Source organism: Coenobita brevimanus, chromosome 75 (assembly GCF_032717465.1).
Source record: "Coenobita brevimanus isolate Jiangsu-jjx chromosome 75, ASM3271746v2, whole genome shotgun sequence".
In the NCBI taxonomy this organism is placed as follows: Eukaryota; Metazoa; Arthropoda; class Malacostraca; order Decapoda; family Coenobitidae; genus Coenobita; species Coenobita brevimanus.
Window position 1 is genome coordinate 21,839,884 of NC_137028.1, and position 19,547 is coordinate 21,859,430.

Genomic DNA, 19,547 nt, shown 5'->3' on the forward strand with positions numbered 1-19,547 from the left:
TGGGCTCAGGAGTTGAGATCTTTTTTGTTAGTTCGGGCCTAGTCAAATAAGTTTTGATATTATTTACCGTTTGAAGTGAATTACATTGTGGAGGCAAATATTAGATTCTAGGGCATCTTTTGTACCTTCAGCCTCATTTAGTGTTTGCCCCAGTGTTATAAAAAGAAACTGTTTAAAAATAATATTTCTCCAATGTAGTGAATGGTGAGTGAGTGAATGTATGGCCTACTTCACAAAGCACTTTATTCATAGCATCTCCCATTGTTTTGTTTCCTGTGCTTGTTACTAGATTATGTCCACCCAGTTGAGATAATTTTTTTTTTTTTTTTTTTTTTTTTTTTTTTTTTTTTTTAAGAAAGCATATGGTTGCAGCATAAGTCTTTGTTTTTACCCCATATCATTAATTTTCCAACCTTTTGAGGAGTAGAGACTTAAAAAGTTCAGTGAAATTTTCTGTCAGTATTCATAATACAGTCCAGTGCAGCACCACCCCTGAGTTACTGAATCAGCCCCTTTCTTCCAGTGACATATTTTTACTTTTTTTTTCTTGCATTGACCAGAATTTCATTCTACCTAGGAGGGACCTTTATCTGGAGGAGTTAGATTCATTAACCCCTTCACTGTTAGATGTTTCCCCAATTTAAATAATACACTCAACCCCCTGCTATCGCGCCTAGTTGGTCACAGCAAACGCGTGTGATAGCTGAATACGCGATAGCTGAACTGAACAATCAATGGGAAAATTTCTAATGGGTTTTTCGGTGGCTCATTTTTCTAACTTTTAACCACTTTATGCCTGCGATTTCCTGCCAATCTCTCCTCCAACATGAAATAAAGCATTACTATATTAATAATAACAGTACAGTAATCACTCCAATATCCGGATCAATAGAGCCATCGGTAGGTTCGGATATTGGTTTTGTCCGGATATTGGGCCCCAGCTTATGGACTTGTACTTACGGACCCTAACACAGAGAAACACCTATACAACTCCCTCCGGACATGCATAGCACCTATTTAACACCCAAATCACACCAATAAGGCACATAAATGACTGAAATAAATGCAATAGACACATAAAATGTGGGTTTAGAAGTATGTTCATACATTAATAAACATTCTGGTACTTATGGACTCTAACCGAACCTAACCTAACCGAACCTAACCGAACTCTGAAAAACCCATTCTACTGCACATGCATGAGGTAAGTTTAGTATGGAAAGAAGTACAGTATGACACTTTCTGGTAAGTATAGTATGGGAAAAAATACAATATGAAACATTCTGGTAAATATAGTATGGAAAATAGTACAACATGAAACATTTTGGCTACTTACAGCAAGTCCCTGGCCACCTCGATGAATAACCGCCTCCTCTCGGACTCTGACAGTAAGAACGATTTCCTGAAGCACTTGCACTACACTCTTCCTGAAGTCTTGCACTGAACTTAGTCACTAACACACAGAAGTCCGTTCTTTTCACAGTGTTCACTTTAGTCCAAATAATGTTCCATTAAATTTAAGTGTTGCACATTAACTTTTCCCAAGTTTTTTTAAGTTTCCAAAGCCAAAACAAAGAAGGTTAGTTACGTTAAATTTCTTTTTCTACTTAGTCTTTTCTCCCAACTTGAAAACCTTAACACAACACACCGTTTTTTTCACTGCACAACACTCAAAATTCCCGTGTGGTCTAGTGGAGAAGTTCTTGCTGTTTATTCACTGTCAGAGCCCGAGAGTATCACTGGCAGGCGTCCAAGGGTGCATCGGTGGGTAGTGGTGATGGCCGTACCGACTACAGAAGACTCTGAAGACAGCCGCAAACTCACGTCGAGCGGTGACTCCACTGTAGCTGATGTGCTGGGCTGTGGCTCGGAGCATGAGGGCCTGTCTTGGGAGGCAACGGAGTGGAACCAGGGCTTGGCACAGCGGGGGTCACGGGCCTGAAAAAACTGTCAATCGTTGACTGACGCAAGGACCGACGATTCTGGCGATTGATGATGCGCTGCCGGAAAGCACGCACTTCCTCCACGAGTCCCAAGGGCCCCATCTCCCTGTCGCAGTCCGGGTGTTCCAGGTAGTCTAGGACGAACTCTAGATGTTCCCGGAGTGCGCTCAGCTTGGGGATGGCTGGAGTAGTGTCCTGCTGGGCGGAGTCTGCATCATCATCGCCTTCGTCGTCGGAATCTTCAAGTTCAGGACTGACACCAGCAACCGAAGACGCGATCTCGATATCAGACAACATCTGATACCCAGGATCGCCCTCGTCGTCGTCCAACCACTCACGAACATCGTCCCACATCAACATCGTCGCCGTGCGTACGTAGCCGTGCATGGAAGTCATCCACGTCAAACCCTAGGAAATCGTACTCCACATCTGTTCCGAGAAGCAGACGAGACCAACCATTTTCAAGAGTTTTCACAGGGACTTCCTTCCATGCACTAGCCCAGTTGTACAGCGCAGACTTGATGTTGTAGCGGCGAAGGTTTTCCAAAGTCCGCTTGCCTCGAGTGTCACGTCCTTCCCTGCGCTCGTCCTCGTCCTCGAGAACCACCATCACCTCGTCCAGGAACTTCCGACGGTACAGGCGCTTTGTTGCCACGATCACTCCTTGGTCCATTGGTTGAATGAGAGCAGTCGTATTAGGTGGCAGAAACATGCACCTAATACGGCCATTCTCAGCAACCAAGTCCTTGTCGCACGGGTGGGCAGGTGCATTGTCGAGGAGAAGGAGAGCCTTTACCTGGTCGCGAGGAATTCCCAGTGTCTTCGTCTGGTAATGTATGACCTCCTTGACGAAGTGATGGTGAAACCAGTCTTTGAAAATCACAGCTGTGAACCATGCTTTCAAAGAATGGTACCATACGACAGGAAGGACATCCATCACCCCACGAAGGCACCGAGGCTGCTTTGCACGGCCAACAATAACGGGCTTAAGCCGGTGCATGCCGTTAGCATTGGCACAACACAAAGCAGATATCCGTTTCAGAAAGCTTGCGGCCAGGTACACGCTTCTCCGTCTCATCGGCGAGAGTGTTCGTTGGCACCGAGCGATAGAATAGGCCAGTTTCGTCAGCGTTATAGACTTGACCGAGAGTGAGGCCCTCCCTGTCGATCAAGCCTTTCACCTTGTGCCGAAACTCGTCCACTCCATCCTCGTTAGCGTCCAATGCTTCGCCATGTGCTTTACGGTTAGTAAGGCCATGTCGCAACTTGAACGCGAAGAGCCAACCCTCGGATGCCTTGAAGTCTAGGCGTCGTGAAGCCTTGCAAACTTCTCAGCAGCAGCCTTCAGCTCCGTTCCCACGTACCATCACACCAGCTGCACGTTGCTGTCGATACCAAATCAACGTGGAGCGGTCGATCTCTGCATACTTGGGAGTAAACATAACCTTCCTCTCCACGTTGCGTTTGCTTCTCGACGAGAAGTCAGCCGTGTACTGCATGAGCTTGTCTCGGGAACGCTTGATATCAAACAAAGTCGACCGGGCCAGGTTGAACTCGCGGAGAATGCGAGAGGAAGACCAACCCGCATCAACCTTCTCCAATATCTCCCGTTTCTTCTCCAGAGTCAACACCACTCTCTTCCTTTTCTCAGGAGGCGGGGCCATCATCACACACACTAAGAGTAGGGCAGAGAGCAGCAGGAGGCCTTGCAGCAAGTACGGCACCACCACAAAAGCGAGCACGTGGGCAGCCATTACGAAGAGCGCAGGTCCAGTCGCGGTGAGAGACAGGCGGGAAGTGGGGAGGATGCAGCGGCGCTCTATCGGACGTCGGAGGAATGACGAACCAAAACAATGCTCTCAGCGCTGCGCGCGGCAAGTTCAAATTACGGACGGCAAAAAATCGGTTTTTTTTCCAATTTTTTTGGATTTTCGGACCATTTTGGGAATGTTTGATCCCAGGACGATAAGGTTCGGTTAGTGGGGATGTTCGGTTATTGGGCGTCCGGATATTAGAGTGATTACTGTATAATGAAAAAATAAACAACATAAAAGGCCATCAAACTTTTATAAGGATTAAGGCTTGGGTGGTTTGATGGGTTCCGAGGCTTGGGAGTGGCTTAATTGCCGCCAGATCTCTTTACCTGTCTCCATGATTTCTTAGTGTCCACAGCTAAAGGGGGTATCACACGATACATCGTATCAGGAACGGCCGAGGAAGATTTAAGTGGAACAAAACTTGCACGCTATCACACACGTTCCTCATACTGTTGCCAGAGCCCCGAATCAGTTGTAAACACGTGATTACTTTATCGACATCACAGTTTTCTCGCCATAGGAAATACTGTATTAACTCTTTATATGGGTTTCAAAACGATTGATATTTATTCTAAAATACAGTATTAATAAATATTTAGTGTTAGGCTAAATTTTATTGCTGTAATACAGTATATTCTTTCAAGCCGAATGGGTTTTGTTCACACTGTTTTGCCCGTCGTATGATCAGCAGTTTCCGTTCAGATGCATTCCAAATGCCTGTGGTATCGTCGGCAATTTTACCACGTTACCGTTCCGATTAACCATCGTATCCTCGGCAAACTTCGTTTGAAGTGCCGTGTGAATAAGTTTCGCTTAGCCTGTCTTCAAACTCGATGCGTTATAGTGGTCTTGGGGTGCGTGATAGCATGTATGGTTGTGCATTTGATGTGTGCGTGATAGCAGATAAACACGATAGCTGAACTCGTGATAGCAGGGGGTTGAGTGTACAACCCATTAGACAGTAAAGAATATGTACTTAGTGAAGGGGACTTTGTTTTTATATGATGTTTTAACAAGAATGGAAAATTAAAATCACATGGAGAGGCAGACTGACAAATGAGGAAGTGAAGGAACATTGTGATGTGGATGTGGATGTGATAGGAAGCATTAGGAGAAACACACTGAGGTGGTTTGGCTACTGTATGTGTAGAGGATGGAGAGTGAAAGACTGATGAGGAGAGTGTATATGAGTGAGATGGAGGGTGGGAGTGGGAGGGGGATGCCAAAGATGAGATGGAGGGATGGAGTGGAGAAGTATATGAGAGAGATGTGTGAGCTGGAAGCAGGGCAGTGGAATGGCAGGGGGCAGGGCAACATGGAGGTGATTTGTTGGTGGCCACCACTTATGAGATTAAGGCGTCTGGCAGTAGATAGATAGATAGAAAATTACTGTATAGACATTTTAGTATTGTTTTTGCAGCATTTGCAATCTTATTTTAACACCTTAGTCTGGGAGGTTCCTTCAAACCCAAATGAAAATCATCTTACTGTCGCCAGAGTAAAGTAACACTTATATGTAAAGGGTTAATATTTTAAAATATGGTACTGTATTCCAGTATTGAATATTTTTTCTTTAGGTCAGTGTTCAGTCTTCTTTTTCATGTTGATTATGCTTTTCCTTTCTTCTGAAAGTCCATAGTATGTTGAGACATTTTAGATTTCGCAGTTCATGTTTCTGTTACAAATTTGATATTTTAATTAAATCTTTGTCATCTAGGTTTACATATTTTTATTCTGATGATTGTTAATGTGTCTTGGCCAGAAATGGTTTGGGCGTGCATCATTTCATGTTAAGGGCTGTTTTAAATGTGTCCCTTCATCCATGATCCCATTCTCAGTTCCCTGTCATCCATAACTACTGTACCATAGAAACCAAAAGGAGGTGTTTTTGCAAAATTTGCCTTTAATTGTCTTTGCTTGCCCCTTTTTTTTTTTTTTTTTTTTTTTTTTAAGGTAAATCCATTCATCCATCCATCCATCATCCAATCCTACATTGGAGCATAGGAGGCTGGGGCTAGGCAGTTGGTCCTGACATTTAAGTTGAGAGTGACCAGCCTCACTCATCCCTGAGTGACATTACATGAGCAATCAACCCCAACCACCCCTTGGATATAACCTTCACAGCTCAATCCGATTGGAGTGCAATAATTACCCACTAAACCACCAGGCGCCAAAATTTGGTTATATGGTTACCACCCAGTGTAGTAAATAGTTTCCTGGTGTTCAGGAAACCATTTGGCTTGTCACTCAGTGTAGAGTCACCCACAGGCAGAAGGAAAAGGAAACTGAACTTTAATTAATTAGGAAGCGTATTTTTGTAATACATAACAGCATTTGCAATATAAATGTGTCATACTATGTATCATGCAGTATGGTATACAGTACATTGTTGAAAGTCATTCCGTGTCAAGAATGTGTTACAGACTACTGGTAACACAGATTTTTCATACAGTGGTGCTTGTATGTTTGAGGAAGTTGGTAAATCAGCATTATCATTAGCATTGGAATATTAATAGGCAATCTGTTTGTAATTTACTGTTGACCTAATTGCAAACAGCGACACAAAAAGGCAGCATACAGTGTACCAAAGACTTCATGTGCAGGTATGCTGGTCAGCAACATGTAACAAGGACTTAATGTATACTGGTTGTTTTTGTTAGGTGAGTAAGGATGGCGCAGAGAGGCAATGCTCAACGACCCAGTGGAGGTGGCCAGGGCAAGATCTGTCAATTTAAGTTGGTACTGCTGGGAGAATCCGCCGTCGGAAAGTCATCGCTTGTTTTAAGATTCGTCAAGGGTCAATTTCATGAATATCAAGAATCTACTATTGGTGGTGAGTAACTGAGCAAGAAATGTATATAATTTCATGCAGTAGCTAGTAGTTTTGAAACTTCATCAATGCATAGAAACTGAAATGCGACACAGCCCGTCTGGACAGTGCATTTTATATCCAACGATGAAATTGAGGTACTGTTCAATCCTCTGTCAGTTGGTATTGCACAGGGGCACTTGCAATGATTTTTGTTCACCCGCTTGAATATTTGATAAAACGTGTTCTCTTCAGCAAGGAATTGATATGTATCAGATTAGGATAATGTAAATGTCAGAATAATCAGTTTGGGTGCATTCATATTGTGTAAATTATGCAATTCATGAAATTAGCTTGTGAAGAGTATGTATGATGGTGCTAAGGCTGCAGTACGTGTGGATGGTGAACTGAGTGAAGTTTTTTCTTTGAAGGTTGGGTTGAAACATGGATGTGTCATGTCTCCATGGTTGTTCAATCTGTACATGGATGGGGTAATAAAAGAGGTATAAAGTAGGGCAGTGGATGTTGGAGTGGCCCTGGTGAGAGAGGGTAGTGTTTGGAAACTCCCTGTACTGTTGTTTGCAGATGATACTGTGTTGTTGAGTGAAGACAAAGGGGAGCTGCAAGGCTTGGTGGATGAGTATGGGAGTGTGTGTAAGAAATGGAATCTAAAGGTGAATGTAGGGAAAAGTAAAGTGATGGTCTTTGACAGAGGTGAAGTCAGTGAATGTACAGTGAGGTTGGTTGGTAAAGAATTGGAAAATGTGAGAATGTTTAAGTACTTGGGTAGTGTGATGAGTAAGGATGAAGGCTTGGAGGGTGAAGTGCTAGAAGGGGTACAGCAGGGAAGAAAGGTTGCTAGTTTCTTGAAAGTTGTGATAAGAAACAGGGAAGTGAGCATGGAAGTGAAAAAGTTACTACATGACAATATTGTGATACCATCTCTAACGTATGGAAGTGAGGTTGGACGTTGTTGGAAGGACACAAGTCAAGAGTGAGGGCAGTGGAAATGAGTTATTTAAGAGGAGCCTATGGAGTCGCATGGAGAGACAGGCTGACAAATGAGGATATAAAGGAGCGTTGTGGTGTGGATGTGGATGTGATAGGAAGCGTTAGGAGGAACACACTGAGGTGGTTTGGCCATGTGGAGAGGATGGAAGGTGAGAAACTGATGAGGAGAGTGTATGTGAGTGAGATGGAGGGGGGGAGAGGAAGGGGGAGGCCAAGGATGAGATGGAGGGATGGGGTGGAGAGGTACATGAGAGAGGGGGGTGTGAATTGGGAGCAGGGCAGTGAAATGGCGGGGGACAGGGCGACGTGGAGGCGATTTGTTTGTGGCCCCCCCATCTGGCAATAGATAGATAGATAGCTTTTTAAAGGAGCTGGATTTCACTACATTTGAAGTATTTCTTAATTTTCTAGTAGAAATCCTATAGTAAACAGATACTGTATGGACAACTTGTGGTTTTGCTGTATGGTGTATGCTGTCTCTACTAAGCCATTTGCAATCTGGCTGGTTGATTCCAAGTACAGCACACCCTCGATATAACGAACTACTTTAACTGGCACCAGACTCTTGACGTTAAAGCCAAACACCATGCTGTTTCGTAATTTCTTGTGTGTCAAGGCTTTTACCTAACAAAGTTAATTAAATATAGAGTGTTGTTTGGCCGTACAGGCATGCACAATAACATACAGCTAGGTCTAAATGACTTTCTCAATAAATGCTCTATTTAATGCCCTTCTCATGATGCTGGTCACCTGGAGACTGATGTGGCAATCTGTGGATGCGGAGGAGTGTGTGTGTGTGTGTGTGTGTGTGTGTGTGTGTGTGTGTGTGTGTAATTCACTGGGTCGGTCAGGATCACGTGATGGTTTTGTGATCATCGGCATTTTACCCTCCCGGAAGAGAGCTGAGAGCTCATATAGTCCGATCTAAGGGCAAAGCCTTGACCTTCACACATTCACACACCCATCCTCTTGCTCAAGGAGGACAGTGACCACCCACTTTGTCAGTGAAACTTTTTCGCATCCCGAGCAAGGCGCGAACCCCCGTCCTAGCAGATGCTAGGCGAGAGCGTTACCACTGTGTGTGTGTGTGTGTGCACATGTGTATGTGTGTGTGTGTGTGTGTGTGTGTGTGTGTGTGTGTGCACATGTGTATGTGTGTGTGTGTGTGTGTGTGTGCACATGTGTATGTGTGTGTGTGTGTGTGTGTGTGTGTGTGTGTGTGCACATGTGTGTGTGTGTGTGTGTGTGTGCGCACGCGCTCGTGCCAACGCAAGATTGTGCAAGCAGAGTGAAAGAAGAGTTCTGGACAAATGTGGAAGCATGCATGGAAAAGCTTGAGAGGAATGAGAGAGTGTTTTTGATTGGAGATATGAATGGAAAAGTAGGGAATGTGAAGGTGGATGGAGTAGTTGGTGAGTGGGGCATGTCTGCAGAAGTGGATGAGAATGGCAGTGTTTTAGTGGACACTTGTGCCGGTAGGGGGTTGGTGATAGCCAATACCCTCTTCAGGCACAAAATAATCCACAGGTATGCATGGCAAGTGACGAGAAGGATGGGTGGTGAATTGAATGAATGGAAGCCAATGATTGATTGTGTGTGTGGATGAGGGAATGAGTAGGTATATAATGGATGCAAGAACATACAGAGGTTGGGGGAGTGGACTTTTGGACCACCACTAGTCAAGGGTCAGGTGCGATGGAGGAATAGAAGGAGATAAGGACAGGAGGAAGTAATCCGTACAACGAGAGTAGAAAGGTTGCAAGAGGATGAAGAAAAGGCAGAATGTGAGAGAGAAGTGGAGTGATTGGTTAAATATGATTTGGAGCAGATGGGGGAGGTGAAAAGTGTGTGTGCAAGATATTCACAGAAGGCATCTGTGCAGCAGTCCAGTAATATAAGGGCAAAAAAGTTATGAGAAAAGTACAAATTAATAATAATAATTACTATATATAATAATTATAGGGAAACCAAGTACTGTAATATGAAAGGGAAAATAATGATGATAATAGAGCAAATAGGTATGATATGTACATAGTGATTATAGTTGTTCTGTTATCAAAATGAATTGTGAGTATATGAGAGAGGGGTGTGTAAGCTGGGAGCAGGGCAGTGAAATGGCAGGGGACAGGGCGACATGGAGGCGATTTGTTTGTGGCCACCCCTTACGGGATTGAGGCATCTGGCAATAGATAGAATTGTAAGTAGTAGTAGTAATAACATTTCAGTACTATATATTCAGTATCCTTAAAATTACACCATCACTTCATAAGTGAAGTCCATCCTGTTGGAACATTATTAAGGGAACTTTTCCAGTTAACTGCACTGTAGTGAAGATCATATTGGTACGTGTGACAGTGTTGAACAAGAAAATTACATAACAGTTGGTTACACAGGAACTGCAATAGTAATGTCTCATAACCACTAAATAACGTTCACAATGTTAGTTAGGTGGTCCCATGTTTTCACACAAATTAGCACAGTATAATAAGGGTTCTTTGCACTGATATGTGTTCTTTCCTTTTATCATTATATCACTCATTTTCCTCCACCTGTTGCAGTTTTCTCCTCTTCAGTATCATGTTACAAGTTCTTTTCACTTTAGGTAGTCATATCGAGTGTCACTAGGTACCACCAGTTTCAGTGTCCTCTTGTGGTTTTACTATTCTCGTCAGAACCCTAATTTGGTACAGTCTTTTCTACATTTCGTCCAACACAGCAATAAACTAAACAGACAGTAGTAAGAAATCCTACAAATGAAACAACCACAACAGATTAAAGAGTTTCATATGTGTGAGAACGAACAGCCTAATAATGACAAGTAGGGTTGGAAGCTACAGTCAGACTTAATAACACAATTCCAATCATTAGCATGAATTAAATTGACAGGAATGCGAGACATGAAAACACAGTAAGAGTCAGGCATGAAAGGATTGAACTTGCTGGTGAGTCTCTTGAGAGTGTTGAACAGTTTTGTTATTTGGGAGACATGTTATGTTTTGGAGGTGGGGCTGGAGCTAGCTCTGTGGCTAGGGTGAGGAGAGGAGTACTTGGAAGAAGTTCAGGGACCTGTTGCCTCTCCTGACACTGAGAGGGCTCTGCTTATGTGCTACGGGATCTTTGCAGCATGTGTTAGGAGTGTAATGCTGTATGGTAGTGAGACTGGGCAGTAAAAGAACGGGATATTCACTGGCTCAAGCGTACAGAAATGACAGTGATTAGGTGGATGTGCAGTGCATTCCCGAGTGGAAGGTCTGGGATTTATGTTGGAAGAATTGAGAGGAAGGATGGGACTAGAGTGTATTGGTGTTGTGATGAGGAGAGGGAGATTGAAATGGTTTGGGCATGTGGAGAGGATGGGGGATGATAATTGGGTGCAGAAAGTGAGGAGTGTTAATATTGAGGATGGGATTGCTAGGGGTAGGCCAAAAAAGACATGGGACGAAGTCATTAAAGTGTGACCTCAGGGTCAAGGGACTAAACAGGGAGGCTGCCAGAGATCGAGCAGCATGGAGAGCCGCCATTAGGCAACCAAGGCCGATGCCTGCAAGCGCATTTTTGCCTTCAAAAACAAAACAAAGAATCATTAGCATGACTTAATTAAGTATAGCCCTGTGTAGGTATAACGTTGGTGGTCTGCGTGACAGAATATGTGATGTCAGCTGGCACCGTGTGGGAGTTTTTGATGATTAAGGTTTAGGGAGCTGGGAGGTAGAGAGCCGTGCCAGGTAGCCCTACAATTTAGTTTCAGGCTTCAGGCAGGGCACATCTGTAATCATCTAGTCCAGAATAAAGTAGTGTAAATGCACTGGACTCTGGGCACAACCTTCTTGACTTCAAAGTTGTATCAATGTGAGGAGAGGTGTTTGGGGTGAAGAGAAGATATAAGTGGGTGCAAGGAACAGCATGGTGGAACAAAGAGGTGAGACAAGCTGTGGCACAAAATAAGAAGGCATATAGTGAGTGGATGGGAAGCAGAGGCATGGAGGAAAGTGAGAGACGGAAGACAGAGTTATAGGTGGAGAGGAAGAGAGAGGTGAAATAATTAGCGAGAGAGAGAGAGAGAGCAAGTAGAGAGTAGATGAAGAATTTGGAAGGAACTAAAGTGTAAAATGGAGGGAATGTCAGAAAATGTTCTGGAAAGAGGTAAAGAGAGACAGGGTGCCAAAGAAGGTAGTTGGGGAGTGAAAGAAAAAAATGGTAGATTACTAGTGGAGGAGGGAGAAAAAGTGAGCAGATAGAGAGAACATTTTAAGGAATTGTTAAACATAGAGAATGAAAGTAATGCAAGTATAAGTGGGTGGGGAATAGCTGGGAGGAGGAGGGATGTGAAAAGAGAGGAAGAAATCGGTAGGATGGAAAAAAAAAAAAAAATGGTTTTTACGCCAAGTATCCCCGAAGGGCTAAGGCGTTGCCCCTGGGTAGAGGACTTCGGACTGGAGCGTGTAGAATTTTATGATCGGATGCCCTTCCTTATGTCTATCAATGACCTTTGGGTGGATTTGATCCTCCAACCCTTCTGTCAGAGCGAAGCGCTCTAACCCACTGAGCCACGGCTGGAAGTAGTGGAAGCAATTAAGAAAGTCAAAATGGAGAAGGCCCCAGGAATTGATGGAGTTTGTGGTGAAATGCTGAAGCATGGGGAAGAGATGGTAGCAGAATAGATGTGGAAGATGTGCAGATTGGCCTGGGAGGAAGGTAGAGTCCTGGAGGATTGGAAGTCGGGTATAATTATTCCCTTGTACAAAGGAAAAGGGGAAAAAGAGGTGTGTGGTAATCATAGGGGCATTTGTCTTCTTAGTGTAATAGGAAAAGGATGTGGTAAGATACATATTGAGAGAGTTAGGGAAATGACAGAGGAATTAGTTGAAGAAGAACAGGGAGATTTTATGAAGGAAAGAGGTTGTGTAGATCAGATATTCATTCTTAGGTCTTTAGTGGAAAAGTGTCTAGAGAAGTGAAAGAAGTTGTACGTGGCCTTCGTGGATTTGCAGACAGCATATGACAGAATACATAGACAAGGAATGTGGAAAATATTAAGAATAGATGGAGTAAATAGGAAGATGTTGAATGCCATGAATAGTATGTATGAGAGTGCTAAGGCTGCAGTGCATGTGGATAGTGAACTGAATGAATTTTTCTAACTGAATGTTGGATTGAAACAGGGATGTGTCATGTCTCCATGGTTGTTCAATCTGTATATGGATGGGGTTATAAATAGGCACAAGGTAGGGCAGTGGATGTCGGAGTGGCCCTAATGAGAGAGGGCAGTGTTTGAAAACTTCTTGTACTGTTTGCAGATGATACTGTATTGTTAAGTGAAGATGGAGGGGAACTGCAGGGCTTGGTGAATGAGTTTGGGAGAGTGTTTAAGAAATGGAATGTAAGGTGAATAATGGGAAGAGTAAAATTATGGTCTTTGAGAGAGATGAAGTCACTGAATGTACAGTGAGGTTTGATGATGAGGAAACTGAAAATGTGAATGCATTTAAGTTCTTAGCTCGTGTGATGAGTAAGGATGGAAATGTGGAGGATAAAGTGCTTGAAAGGGTACAGCAAGGAAGAAGGGTTGCTGGTTCTTTGAAAGCGTTAATGAGAAACAGAGAAGTGAGCATGGAAGTTAAAAAAGTCGGTGCACGACAGTATTGTGATACCAGCTCTAATGTATGGAAGTGAATCTTGGACCATGTTGAAGGGACACAAGAGTGAGAACAGTGGAATTGAGTTATTTGAGAGGAGCATGTGGAGTTACATAGAGAGACAGACTGACAAATAAGGAAGTAAAGGAGTATTGTGGTGTGGATGTTGATGTGATAGAAAGCATTAAAACTACATTGAGGTGGTTTGTCCATGTGGAGAGGATGGAGAGGAGAGACTAATGAGGAGAGTGTTTGTGAGTCAGGTGGAGGGAGGGAGAGGGAGGGGAAGGCCAAGGATGAAATGGAAGGATGAAGTGGAGAGTTATTTGAGAGAGGGGGGGTGAACTTGGGAGAGGGCAGTGAAATGGCAGGAGACAGGGTGACATGGAGGCAATTTGTCTGTAGCCATCCTTTACGGGATTAAGACGTCTGGCAATGGATAGATAGATGTATAGAGATCATTAGTTTGTTATAACATCAGTGGAATCGCCGCGCCCATTTGGTAAAGAATTACCTCCTTGCGTCCGTAATTGTGGGCAACTTTGGCTTTCATTTCACTGCCATCTGCCCTCCTTATTACTTCTAACTTTTGGGTGTAAGTTGATGTTGGCTTTTTCTTCTTCCTCGTCCTCGATGAAGTTGTAGGCTTAGGAGGGTTATGATTGACCATGGTAACACTGGGCAGGAAGCAGCAGCATTGGGGGGGGGGGATCTCACCACACCGGAACCACACGCTAACAACGGGGAGAGACAGTGCACTGAGCTGGGTGCCAGGGCGCTAAGCACACACGTTGATGCTTGGTGCGGTAGGTGGGCACTGTGATTGGCCTGTAGTAAGTGCTCTGCCTGAATATGACTGGTTCAGTAATTGCCATGCTTGACTGCGATTGGTTTACGCCCTGCTAGACATGTGGGCCTGAGGTAATGGTGATGCATTTTACACGAGGCATCTGAAAAGTGTCACTTTTGAATCTGCATTCGTGAATTTCATGTAATTTCCATGAGTTACTGATATTGCAAATTGTTGCATGCTGTTGCCACATATTATGAATACTCTGTTTAGGATTGCGTGGTTTAGGAGGTTTCGTGGTACCAGTATAGTAGCTCGTAATACATTAGCAAATAAAAGTACGCCCTTATGTTATCCAGAGTAATATGAGAGAGAGGGGTGTGAGTTGGGAGCAGTGCAGTGAAATGGCGGGGGACAGGACGATGTGGAGGCGATTTATTTGTGGCCACCCCGAACGGGATTGAGGTGTCTGGCAATAGATAGATAGATAGAATATTATACCATTATCATGTGTACCCAGTCAGTCATGTTGCCTGGTATTCTGAATAGTATTGGTAACATAGATATTATAATATTATTAATAGTAATGACAGGTTCCACCACACCCTGTCACCTCCCTCCTCCATTAGCCTGATAAGCATATGCCATATGCAGGTTCAAGAGCACTTAATTCTAATACTTAAAAATATCAGTTTAGCTGTGTTGACTACAGTACTTAAAAATATCAGTTTAGTTGTGTTGAGTGCAAACGATGGCAGGCTTGGGATCATGGCTGTTCTCCATGATTGTACTGCATGTACAGTCACCAAGTGTAAGATAAAACACTGTAATATGTTCTAACACATTTTATTTTTTTAACATCATCCAGCTTTGTAGTTTGTTCAGTAGGTTGGTCAAATTTTTAATGTTAATAAGTGTACCTGCTATTATATAAAGCATTTATAAGATTGAGAGTTCCTTGTGCATAGTGTCTGGGATCATTAGTAGTTATCATACATTGCATGATGAACTATGCTTATTTTCTTACCTTGTTGTATGGTTGTTGCAGCCGCCTTCCTAACACAGACAGTCTGTTTGGACGACACAACTGTTAAATTTGAGATCTGGGACACAGCCGGGCAAGAGAGGTACCACAGTTTAGCCCCTATGTACTACCGTGGAGCACAGGCCGCTATTGTTGTCTACGATATAACCAATCAAGTAAGAATCATTAATATTGTATCATTTATTGACAGTGTAAGCATATCTAAATGTACACAGTTCATGCTTTATATACAGGTATATATATATGTATATATATATATATATATATAAATATATATATATATATATGGATCTGGACAGCCCATGGAATGCATATAGGGGTTGCTTAGATAGAAATTGTAAAGTGGTGTGGTAAGAGTAACAACAGCAAAGAAGAAAGGTATGGGATGGTGGGATGAAGAGGTTAAGAAAGCAGTGGAGGAAAAGAGGAAGAAGTGGCTATACGGTTACAGGACAGGGGTTCATTTGAAATAAGAACTGATTATATTGAGAGCAAGAAGCACGTAAAAAGACTAGTGAAGAGGATAAAGGAGGAGGTAAATGATGATCTAGGAAGAAGAGTGAAAGAAAACTACTCTGAAAATAGGAAGTTATTCTGGAAAGAGGTGCGGGAATGTAGAAGTGAAAGCAGAGAGAAATGTGAAAGTGTGAAGGATGTAAGTGGTAGATTATTAAGCCATGGGGATGAAGTAAGGACCAGATAGAAGGAATATTCTGAAAACCTGATGAATGGGAATAGAGAGAGCAGAACGACTGTAAACATGATTTGGGGGGGGGGGGGGCAGAGAAGGAATGCAGTGCCAGGAAACATTACACTTGCACAGGTGAAGAGCGCTGTGAACTACTTTGAGCATGGTGCATTGGGAATTCATGTACATTGAGACTGTGCATACAGAGGGGTTAGTGTATAGGAGTGCTAGGGAACAGCTCCTACTAGAGCTGTGTTAAGCAGTTTGAAATCTTGACAGTTCTACTTCTCTATGCTGTTAATAATTATGTAGTAGCCATTGTATTTTCTGTGTTTTCCCACAGTTCAGTCATCCATTGTCACTACATGATTTTATTAGTTTTAGTGCTGTAGGCACACAACTTTCTTGCACACAATAAGGGAATAATTTGTTATTAACTGAGGAATGATTCTAGTCAAAGTGAGTGGCAGTTCTGAACTTCTTATATTTTTGTGGCCTCAGGACACATTTGGGCGTGCTAAAACCTGGGTGAAGGAGCTACAGCGACAGGCATCCCCCAACATTGTCATTGCTCTGGCTGGCAACAAGGCTGATTTGGCTAACAAGAGGATGGTGGAGTATGAGGAGGCACAGACTTATGCTGAGGAAAATTCCCTCCTTTTTATGGAAACTTCAGCTAAGACTGCCATGAATGTTAATGACATCTTCTTGGCAATAGGTTTGTCTGAGGTTCACGTACTATTTGCTTTTGGTGACTAACGTATTACTCGTGTGGTACACTACTTTTACCGAGAGATGCTGACTTATGAATTTGCTGACTGTAACATCTTAATTACATTACTTTTACTAAAAGATATTAAATTTTTAATACTTTTGTTAGCATGCCTAACAGACTTGACTTTTTACAGCCAAGAAACTGCCAAAGAGTGACAGCAATGCTAGTGGTTCCCCAAGGGGTGATGTTAGCCTGTCAAGTAACCAACCAGCACAGGGAGCTGCTGGCTGTTGCAAGTGATCACCTTCAGAAAGACAGGTGACTGGTTGTTTTCTCTTCTGTAACAAAGTATGTGAATATACAAATAGTTGTCATGTTAGGAAAATTAGTGGTCCATTCCCTGTTGTCTTGAAAGTTTTTCAGTCCAGGGTCTTGAATAAAACAAGATCACATGTAGCCTTATCCAGACTTATTTGCAGTTACTTATTCTAACCCAGTCCACCTTATATATTCTGCAATCCTGTCTTCTCATCTTTTCATAATATGTTCTCAAGTAGGGTGCACACCATCCAGGTGCTTGATGTAGAGCTGCCTTCTTGTGACTCTATGCTGAGTAACAAGCCAAGTGGTTTCTCTTATCCCAGGAAATCATTTACTGTGCTGGGTGGTAACCACATAACAACAGGTACTTTGTGGTTGTGTTAGTAAAGTGCTTCAGCCAGCTTTGACACGTATGGGGTGGTTAGGGTGTATAGCTCATATAATGCCACTCATGGAAGAGTGACTGGTCACCCACACCTTATATATCAGTATTATGTAGTCTAGCCACGGGTCCTCTGCTCTTGATGGAGCAATAAAGGACTGTATGATAAGCTAGATTAACAGGTGTACTTTAAAACTTTTAAGGTGCATTAATTGCAGGACGGGTGCCCATCTCAACAGTTGTGTCCTGTAGAAATTTTATCTCATGTGGTACCAGAATTTAGCTGTTTTTATGCATAAGGTTCATTTTCCACTAGCCACTGTAAAGGTTTAAACATTGTTTTATTCAGTCAGCAGCCAAAGACTGTAGCACTAGTTAAACAGGGTGGTACTCCCAATGTGAATGGAAAGTTGATGACAGGGAAAGCTGGAGCTTCTGTTTCAACAGCCCGCGGGACTAGCTTCCGATCACCCCCCTTTGCTGAACTTATTGTTTCAGCTACACAGAGAGGCCAGCATATTCTCCAATACAAGTTCCTCTATCCAAACTGCATGCAGATTACACAGTACACGATTATTCAAACTTTTACCGAAAATGGAATCATATCACCAAGACTTGGAGTCCCCTGGGGGGGGAGGGGGGACACCAAAGCCCCCACCATCTGCCCCTCTCCTGGTGACGACCAAGTGAGATGCCTGGAACCATTGTCTGACTCACTCCATATCTGCAACATTTGTGGCATTTCCTCTAACTTCCTCTCTGTTGAGCACCACCTCTCCTCTAAACCTCACCTTCTCTTCCTAACAGAATTAGTTGCTTAAAGACGACTGATAGTAAACCCTTCTCTGTGTCCTCCTACTTTCTCTATACTCATTTCAAAGTCAAAAAGGTGGCTGTTGTGTATATGAATGCAACAACATATCTTGCTCTCGTGTTCCTGAACTTAAATGTTCTGAATTCTCTACTCTCTGGCTTCGACTTTCCTGTCATTCTCTGACTAAATACATCTATGCTGTTTACTCATTCCCTGATTCTACTGACCATGAAATATTCTTTGACTGTCTTACTTCTGAAATGGAACATATCCTACCAATTTCTCATTTCTCTGAAATCTCTCCATTCTAGGAGATTTCAGTGTTCACCACCACCTTTGTCTCTCCTCTCCTTTCACTGATCCACCTGGTGAACAAGCCTTCATCTTTTTTTTATCCTTAATGACCTAGTGCAGATTGTACAGCACCCAACCCGTATCACTGACCACCTTGGAGAGAGTTTCAACGTACTTGACCTCTTTTTCGCAACTAATCCATCTGCTTATGCTGTTATTCTTTCCTCTCCATTGGGCTCCTCCGATCACAACCGTATCACCGTAACTTGTCTTATTGCTCCAGTAAGGTTAGTGGAACCTTCCAAGAAATGTTGGTTGTGGCACTTTGGAGCTGCTGATTGGGAGGTCCCCAGGCAGTACTTTTTTAGTTTTCTCTGGAGTGATTATTGTTTCCATGGCTGAAAGCCATCAGAGCATACTTTGTGCATTACGGAGGTTATTCTCTCGGGCATGGGAACATACACTCCTCATATCCATTGACTGATGCAAAAAAAACATGGTTTAATCACACTTGTTCTAATGCTCCCCGCAATAAGGAGAATGCCTGTAAAAGGTGCCAGAGCCAACCCACCCCTGAATCTCGTCTCATGTTACTGCCCGGAATCGTGTGAAGTTTGTTCTTTGCTCTGCTAAAGATAATTTTGTTTGTAGTAAGTGCTTATTATCCACTCACTCGATGTAGTGCTGCTTTGGGTGTCTGCCCGTTCCTCTCCTCCATCCATCCTCTTCTGTCTTTCCTTCATTCTTTCCTCTTTCTTCTGCCTACGGGTGACTTTACACTCCCTCTTCTGTCTTTCTTTCCTTCATTCTTTCCTCTTCCATCTGCCTATGGGTGACTCTACATTGAATGACAAGCCAAATAGTTTCCCGTATACCAGGAAACCATTTACTATGCTGGGTGGTAACCATACTACCAAATTATGGTGCCTGGTGGTTTACTTGGTAATTAAGGTGCTCCAATTGGATTAAGCCTATGTAGGTTTATATCCAAGGAATGGTTATTGTTCATGTAATGCCTCTCAGGGATAAGTGAGGCTGGTCACTCCTTCCTTAAATGTCAGGACCAACTTGCCTAGTCCTGGGGTCTTATGTTTCTTATGGGGCAACGTAGGATTGGATGATGGATGGATGGACTAAATACTCTGAACTCTCCAGTTCAAATTCTCCCCGCTCCTTCTCGTACCTTCCCAAAACCTTTCTAACAAATTTACCTCATCATCCTTCCCTCCACTTTTCCACTATGATGACTCTGTAGCTGTTTCTTCTACTGATAAAGCAGAAC

General features: G+C 43.1%; 1 protein-coding gene across 1 annotated transcript in view; it reads left to right on the plus strand.

The window, feature by feature from the left end:
• Rab5 (RAS oncogene family member Rab5) overlaps positions 1-19,547 on the plus strand; it is a 66,438-nt gene that overhangs the window by 37,970 nt on the left and 8,921 nt on the right. Inside the window, exons 3-6 of the mRNA XM_080278877.1 lie at positions 6,421-6,593; positions 15,055-15,206; positions 16,241-16,457; positions 16,648-16,772. Coding sequence (XP_080135003.1) covers positions 6,431-6,593; positions 15,055-15,206; positions 16,241-16,457; positions 16,648-16,754 — 639 coding nt within the window. The 5' untranslated portion in view covers positions 6,421-6,430 and the 3' untranslated portion in view covers positions 16,755-16,772. The remainder of the gene's footprint in view (positions 1-6,420; positions 6,594-15,054; positions 15,207-16,240; positions 16,458-16,647; positions 16,773-19,547) is intronic.